This window comes from Larus michahellis, chromosome 14 (genome assembly GCF_964199755.1).
Source record: "Larus michahellis chromosome 14, bLarMic1.1, whole genome shotgun sequence".
NCBI classification, from domain to species: Eukaryota; Metazoa; Chordata; class Aves; order Charadriiformes; family Laridae; genus Larus; species Larus michahellis.
Genome location: NC_133909.1, coordinates 7,932,966 through 7,941,751, shown reverse-complemented (window position 1 = coordinate 7,941,751; position 8,786 = coordinate 7,932,966). Strand labels below are relative to the sequence as shown.

Genomic DNA, 8,786 nt, shown 5'->3' with positions numbered 1-8,786 from the left:
TAACTCTGGATGTCAGTTTAGGGTCCCTCCTGCAGAGCAATCATAAAGTCATTCAAGCCAAAGTGAGAAACAGGGCTGCAGAGTGCTCAAGTGCCTGGTTCTTCCCTCTAACGGCTGCTCCCCAGAGGAGGGGAGACTTCACATTAGGAGCTAAATAACTCATTCACTAAAGATCCCCAAAGAGCTTAGGTTCATGTTTCTGGTGGTCCCTAAGCAGCATCTGGAGGCTGAGCCCCCGCCGCCCTGCCACACGCAGCCCGCAGCCCCGGGGTGGTGCCATCCCCACCAGCTGCTCCTTTGCAAGGAGTTAAATGAGCGCAGGGGTGATGGAGAAGAGCCTGCTGTACTCCAGGCTGGAAATCCTAAAGTTGTGAATGCATGGAAAAGCCCGGTGTCTTCCTCTTCACAGCAACGCATTTTCATGGACAGATCGAATCTGCCCCTTCTAATTCCCATCTCCCCTTTGGCTGCAGCTCTCTCCATCGTGGTCCCAGCAGCCTCTGCATCCTTAGATGCCAAGCGATCGCAGAAGCCCAACTGCTGGTCTCCTTGGTCAACCAGCATGCCCTGGGCCATGCACTGGGCCAGACTGGCTTGCGGTGTCACCCCGGGTTGCTTCACAAAGGGACGACATTTCACAATCTTTCTTTCAACTTCCCGTCCGCTGCTGCTATACAATACCTACTCCAACTGTTCGCAATTAGAACATGACCAAAGATCTGACTGCTCTGAATGATACAGATTATCATCAGCAACAACAAAAAAGGGAAGTGCACAGTTGTTTTCTTTTCAAAAGCTTTTAATAGGACACATTTGTTTTTGTCATTTGTAAAGATTTACACTCATTTTTTGTCTTTTTTCTTTTTTTAAAAAGGAACATTTTAACCCGATTTTCCCCATGAATACCACCTTTTGTTGCCCTGACCAAAAGACCTTGTTTTGGCCTATGTACCTGATACAGTATAACAATATATTAACTATTAAATACAAAGTTCTATAATATATACTAGGTTGTTACGGACATTGCAATGGTACTGTGCCTACTCTAGTCACATTGTGTAATAGTGTACAGGGGTTATTATAGCCAAAGGGGCAGAAAAGGGGAGACTGGGGCATAGCCTAATTTACAATGGTAACACTTTTGTTTTCTGGTTGGTTGTTGTGGGTTTCGTTTTTTTTTTTTTCCTTTTTTTTTTTCTTTTCTTCTCCTTGAACACACCTTGCGCCGAGTGCAATGCACAGAAGTCAAAAACAGTGTTTTCTTTGCCCTCCTCCAAAATGTCTACAGTATAAACGGCCTGTAACCGAGCTACGAAAAAAAATCAGTTCTATGTGCGAGGGGCTGCGAGAATGGAATTTACATTTTCCCAGACGCGTCTGCAATCTCTCTGTCCCCCGTGTTTCAGACCGGCAATAGCAAAATATCCTCCTCCCACCTGTATACAGTAAATCCACAGTAGTAAAGTGCTGGTGTGCTTGAATGAACTCGATAGCCATGCGACTACTTTAACCATCGACAGGGGCTGAGTTTTGGGGGGTAGGTGTTTTATAGGGGTACAGTTCTCGAACAGCAATAGCACTGCAATATCGTAGAACTTGAGCTTAGCTGCTTACTTCTAAACACGACCTGGATGCAGGGCTCTGAAACTAGGCTCTACGTGTCGGAATACAGCAGGTCTGGCTCCAGGTTTATGAAAAGAAACTCGTAGATAAGAGCTGCTTCTGTTCCCAAGATGCTACGCAGACTTTTAACAATTTCTCTATAGATTTCTACAAAAATATAAAAAATTCTATCAACGTAACCATTCTACAGAATTCCCGTGGATTTTGTACATTTTGTTTAAAAAAAGTCAAATTCTATAAAACCCCCCCCAAAGGTATTTAAAATTATTTTAAGATTATTGCATGTGCTGCAGTACATTTGTATTTGTTTCTCAAAAGGGCATCTAGAAAAAAAATATGTGGTTTAGAAAACAAACTATTTTACACAGATTTCTTGTCCTGAATGCATCATCGTAGAATATTTTTTACTGGCTAGTCTTTACTGAATATTCACGTATGATGTAAACTTTTTGTTACTTCCACAAACCTTGTCAGTGGGCAAAACCCCAAGTATTGAAAACAGAAGAGCCTTTAGGTTTTCTGTTACGTTTGCAGTTGAGCATTTGGATTAACATCACATCAATGTTTTGTGCCAGGATTTCAAGCTAAAAACTTCCATGGTTTTGGGTTTTTGGTTGTTTTTTGGTTTTTGTTTTTTTTTTTTTTTTTTTGGTAGGGAAGGAACTGTATGAGCAGTATCGTTCCAGCTATACAAACACGCTCCTAATCATGAAGGAACCAGGGTCGGCAATTTTAGCGGCCTAGCTATTTCCCCAAATTATTTAGTACATGTGAAAGGAAAATCTAAGGCTCATTATGAGTGTAAAACCAAAAAGGGATTAAGAATATTTCTCAGGCTTAATACACTGTAATTTTATTATTTCCTTAAATATGATCTGGGGGAAGAACTGATGAAAGGTTTGTTTGAAATCATTGCTTTAAACGGGCTTAACTCTGGATTTGGACTGGCATATCAAAGAGAGCGGTCTCCGTATGGGCCCGCGTTGAAGAGGGGAAAATGTCCCAGCCAAGAATTAATCTAACTGCAGTAAATAGTACAGAATGTTAATCCTCCTACTTCAAATACGCTGATTGCCTGACTTCCCGCTGAAAGCCCTTACATTTCTCCAGGACATGTAAATCAATAGGGATTGTTTATGGAGTAAACGTCCTCAAGTGAAAATAAAGGAGCTTAAGACCTCACATGGGCTGTTAGGTATAAACAGTGTCTTCTTCTTGTATGTATACTTGAAGCTAAGGCAGATACGTGTAGTCGTAACCGGCTAATCTCTGGATGGATAAAAGGCTGTACATCAACATGTTGTAGTGATTTGCAAAGATCAGTAGCTCTCAAAAAGTTACAAACTCCCGACTGACAGAATTAGCACAAATCCTCCTCTTGCTTGCGCTGGTTTAAAGACAGGATCCAGCAAAGCCTTATCCATGTACGCAGTGTTAAACCTGTGACTATTCACACGCTTCAGACCATGCCTGCGGAGTCTTACTTAGCCTACATCTTAATGTGATTTCATGGAGGTTGAGTGAACTTAATGTCTGGTTTCCATCAGTCTTGTGAAGAGCGGGAGGTGTCGAACCGGGCCAACCTCTCGGGGTTTTGGGGCTGTGCTGGCCAGTTTTACAGATTGCTTTTTGCAGAGGGCATTAGCACGGAAGTAAACAGTTAATTTCTGAGATGGGTGACATTAAGGACATGTTATACAGTAAGGACATGAATTCTGGTTTTATCTACTTTTTATCATGATGTAGCTGCTTAAGGCTTTTGATAGACTGGAAATAAAATTACAGTCAGGGTCATGTAAATTAGCTCTTACAGCAAAAAAACTTGACCTTCAAAACTGAAAATCAACAATCGCTTCAGTACCTACAGACTTTCTTACACGTATTCCATAAAATAACTTGCAGTAGGCCTTGATTCTGTCGAACACATAAGCGTATGATTTTAAAGAATTGCTTAAATACGATCAACCTCAAGGCAGCTTAAGCAAGAGCTTAACTTTAACCATGTGCTTAAGCCCAGTGCCGCGGCAGCTCTGCGCTGAGGTCACCCACTGCAAACCCTCACCAGGGCCTCGCTCCCCTTCCCGCAGGGGCGCAGAGAGGAGGAGCCCCGTGGCAAACAGCAGGCTTGCAGGGGGGCAAAACTCAGGAAAAGAAACAAATCTGTCTCAAAGACCCTGGAAAAACATCTCAGAAGTGACCACAGGCTTTTCTTGCCTCTGTTTCCTAGGCACGTATGAAAATTAACCATTTTTGACATGATTTTGTGGGTCACCAGTGGATGATCTAGAACATCCTTTCATAATTCAGTATTGTGTACAGTGAAATGGCTCTACATTCACCACCTCCAGACATAGAATCGTCGAACCATAGAACGGTTTGGGGTGGAAGGGACATTACAGATCATCTAGTTCCGACCCCCTGCCACGGGACATCTGTCAGCATGTGGTACCTTCCTGGGTTTGTGCACTTGCTTTTACTCTGGATGTTGATTTTATCCAGGATCGGAATATTATTTTGTTAAAAAACTGCCACTGCATTTTTATACTACCCAAACAATCTTTTTCCCAGAATATCATTAAAGTCCAAGGGGAAAAATAAATTACATTAAATAATCCTTATTTACTGCTGACTGTGGGATACATTTCCTCTGTAATGCACTAATTGGCTACATTTTGTGCTTTGCAAAACAAAATGAAACCCAAACAAAACAAAACAAAAAAAGAGAAGGGATTAAATATATATTTTTTTAGGTTAAAATATTCATAAAAACCAACGTTATCTCAGAAATATTCTGAGATACATAAAATAGAAGAAAATTAAACGAGTCTTTAGTCACAAAATGTACTACATCCCGCAATACTAGATTCAATTAATTTAATAAAATATAATATACATATAGATTCTGCACATTGTATTGCTTTTACCTAAGCAGAACATATGCTTAAGTAAGCGTGATATAGGTTAACCACTCTTTTAACCAGCTGGTTCTTTAATCTTTCTTTGGAAAATTTTTACCCAGTGCCATTTTGGAATACAGAGTTTTTTAATTTATTTTTTTTTTCTATTACATGAAAGGAAGAAAACATTTGGCACCAACAGAAAAGTAACTCAGGGGTCCATTTCCGTTTGATCAAAGGAAAAGCTAGGAAGTGTCAACAAGTCTTTCTTTGGGGTAGGAGACGTTGACATACTGTCTGGAAGCAACGAATCCCCTATATCCATCGAATCCTTGGACTCACAAGATGGAGCACGCCGTCTCAAGCAAATGTCTCCACTGGCAGGTGAGATGCTGTGAGGTCCTCTAGGTAGTAAACTCTGTCCATCGGGTGGATCTATAGATATACATGGAGGGCTCAGTTTTTTCTTCTGCCGTGTTCCTTGCAAGCCTTCCATTTCACTTACCACCTGACTTATGAAGCCAGAAGAGCTAGATGTGGAATGGTGCTGAGGGCTATTTTCCATTGAACAAATTTCTATTGAATGTCTCCTTTGATCATCTAACCAAGAGGGCGGCTTTTTTAGAAGACCCTGGGTGTCTACACTGTGGTATTTCTTCAGGTCCTTCAATGTAACGTTGCCGGTATTGCCTACGCTCCTCTTAGGAGTGAGAGGCTGAACCTCTGAACAGGCACTCGAGGCTGTACAAGTTTCTGAAGTGAAAGGCTCCGAGGAGCTGTTTATTTCAGATACTTCTTGGTCCATTGAATCTCCAGGTGTCTCCTGACACGAGTCTGCACAAGCACAGGATGCTGGTGCCTGCTTTGAAATATTATACTGGTTGTGGGAATGCTGCTGCGTATGAACGCTTGCCCGGCTCCATGCAGCCAACTCCTGCGCTTCTGAGGGCGTCAGAGCCACTGATGACTCCTCCTTGGGCACAGCGGGGACATTTGGGTCAGAGAGTTCACTCACCTCGGTGTGGAGATTCTCCTTGCTATCCAAAGAGTCGTTCCGTATAGCCATCTGTATCGGAGCGCAAAGGGATTGGGGAGGAGGGGAGTTGCCAGATGAGAGAGACAGACCAAACAAAGGTTAGTACAAGCAAGGCACAACGTTTACAGGGCACTCAACTCTCCTGAGATACCTCAGACCGACTGACTCCTATAACTCAACCTGCTTTGTGGGTTCTAGCAACTCCCAGGCTTCGGAGATCCGTGGGTTTGTCGCTGTGTAAGTGACAGACGGATTTGACCCTTCATTCTTCATAAACGGTTGACCTTTAGCTTTCTCCTCTAAGGACGGGGGGCTGCAAAAACAGAATGCCCCCACCCAGACTTAGACATACTCTTGTTATCTGAAGGATGAGGGTCTACGGCAAAGCCCTTTGTAATTTTAGCAGCCCAAGTACGAGTGGAAGAGGGAAGATGTGCGAGTGAGCCTGTGTATTCCCTTCTCTATCCCAGGTGATGCTGAGGGCATGGACGCCCAGAGCCAGCGACGCCAGAGCAACCACGGTCTGCGCCAGCATCAGGGCAGCAGCCTGTCCCTGGCTGTGGTCCCCAGGCTGGAGCCATGACTCTGCACCATCTTACGGCAGGGGAGCTGGAAAAGCTGGACTAATAATAATAATAATAATCTGTAATTATTTCAAGTTATTCTGATGCTTGAGTTCAGGCTTCCCAAGGCAGATTTTTGCCTCGGCTGTCCAGAGCCATATGCAGCATCGGTGCCTGCTGGCAGAGACAACCCACGGCATGTTTTGAAGGTTCTGTCTTCTCACTGCACTGCATCCCTTGTCAAAAGGGTTTACAAATCAGCCACATTAACTGGCCCTTAAAGGCAGAGTCTCAGTTCGAGAAGACTCTTAAATGATCTTAAAGATTAAAAACTTCACAGAGAAATTTGGGGGAAATGCGTACAGCTGGTCTCAGTCCTTTAGAGAAGCGTAAGGAGATGAAATTCCTCATACTAAGGAACGCTTTTGTGACGAACCGCCACAAAATGATCTTAGAATTTATATAAAAATTGTCCCGCAAGGATCGTTTGAGCCAAATGATCTCTATTCAGGCAAAGCTCTCATCAGCTGCAGTATGCACATGTGTGCACGCAGAAACACAAGAATCTATTGCTACATCTGCACATTGGGCTCCCTTTGTCGCCTGTGAGAGTTGAGAGAATATTTAATACAGCAAACGATTTTGTCCAATTGCTGGTGAATCCTTTCTAGTTAAAATTTTACAGCATAATACTGGCAACTGACCGCAGCCAAGAGCGGAGCTAATTCTGGTCTCCTCAATGTCAATACTTCTAGTGTTTGGGAGCGAAACCATGTTCCTATCCTGAGAAGAGACACAGGCCACGAAAAAGTAGACTACAGAAGCAAAAAGTAATTATTGTCGTTACTTTTGCTTGTACACCAACCTGTGTTGCACACAACGACAGTATTGGTCACCAGCAGCTCGCTCTTTCCCTATGATACAGGCATCTTTGGCAGTTGGTAGTAGCAACTGTTTGCACAAATGTTTTACGGGTTTGTTTCAAAATAAAAGGACCCTCCGCCATCCCATTGGGGTCTACACCTGTAGTAGCCACAGCTTGGTGCGGGCTACACCTTGGGTACACAGTCCTGGAACCAGAAAATCAATATCGTTTTAATTTCAGGTGGAATTCCCCTGGAGAAAAGCTTTTGTGCAATGCACTGCCAAGGAGTGTGTTCCTCAGCAGGGAATGTTCTCTCCGAGCATCTGATCCACGCATCTTCATCTGCAAGTGCATTGCTAATTGTCAAACTTCCCGGAGTCTATAAACTGCACGTTACTGTGGGGACTGTGTCCGCTCTCCAGCGCTCTGAAGGGAAAGGGAGGTTAAACACACAGGTTTTAATGATGGAGGAGAGTGCACGGACCAGGTATGTGGTGGACAAGATTTATCTATGCACAAATTTGGGATAGGAGGGGGGACAAGGGGGAAGGGAAAAGAAAGAAAGAAAAGAAAAAAAGAAAACAAATCAGGATTACATGCAATATATGTAACAATAAGGAAAAAAGGGTACTACAAACCAAAATGCTTTGCTAGGTTGGGCTATCGTGATGTGCTAGTAACAAATTAGTGGCGGCTATAAAAGAAGCCAAGCAGAGAGTACCTGAGCAAGCAGAAGTGCCGGGAGCGTAAAGGGAATTTTGCCTCTTTAAGGACTAAGTTTCACAGTGTCTGGCCATCTAGATTGCAATTAACAGTAAGAGCAACACTGCCCTGTTGCCAGGAACAACCTTACTGCTCCCGTGGGCCGCGCTGGGAGCTGCCAGCTCCTGGGGAGCGCGCCCAAGGCAGCACCTCGCTAGTCTTCGGAGGGATCTGTCCTCCTGTGGACCACATCTGCTCACTGTCCCAAAGCTTTTTCCTTTCTACAACGTCACTCCAAGAGCATGCTCATGTCACCGCGGGAGCAGAGAGAGGAGGGAGGGGAATAAAATAACTTAAACATACGAGAAGGTTTAGAAAAAGAAGCCTTCAAAGAGATGAACAAAATTAGGCTGAGGAAGATGGCTAACATGGTAATTTATTCTAGATAGAGCAGTTCAAAAGGATGGGTCTGTTATTCATTAGAAAGCAAGAGAGAGTGGTTATGAACTGGAATCATGACATCAATTAGTTTCCCCATTAGCAGCAACTGGGGTAACTGGCCAGCCCTGTGCAAACGAATACATGCTAGGAATTTCTTATGTCAATTTAGTATTACAGACTAATGTAATTGTTAACCTTGGTACTTCACATTCATTTTTAGAGTTTAATGAATCAACTGTCTAATTTGTCAATGTTGATTAAAAGATGAAAGAAATGGGAATATTTTCATGCAGGAAAGAAATTGCTTTCGAAAAAAAAGAACTGATGTAGTTTGTGTATATAAAATCAGGCATGAAACTACTGAAGGGAGCAGTTTGGGAATCAGACATGCCTCTGGTCCTGGTCCAGCTGCATAATGAAATATGCCTAAAAATGGGAGAGTGAAGCACAAGTTTTAAGTATTTTACTAAAAAAGATGAATTCAAACTTATGCTTCCAATCAAGCAGACTGGAATCTTTGATTAGGTCTCTTAGATCTTCGGTTGAATCAGGATTTAAATCAATGCCAGGCAAAAACCAGAGATAAAACCAGTTGCAAAATAAAATGTGTTCTGTTTTCCATATACTCAAACTTTTCAAAAGCACACCGGAGAATGGAA

The 8,786-nt window shown here is 43.0% G+C and overlaps 1 protein-coding gene across 19 annotated transcripts in view; it reads right to left on the bottom strand.

The window, feature by feature from the left end:
* Positions 1-786: 786 nt before the first annotated feature.
* The window catches only part of CACNA1G (calcium voltage-gated channel subunit alpha1 G), a 154,771-nt gene continuing 146,771 nt past the window's right edge, over positions 787-8,786 (bottom strand). For 18 of the 19 annotated variants that reach the window (XM_074608085.1, XM_074608089.1, XM_074608092.1 and 15 more), the window contains one exon: positions 787-5,586. In XM_074608085.1, the coding sequence (XP_074464186.1) occupies positions 4,732-5,586 (855 nt within the window). In that variant the 3' untranslated portion in view covers positions 787-4,731. The other variant, XM_074608104.1, reaches the window with a different exon arrangement.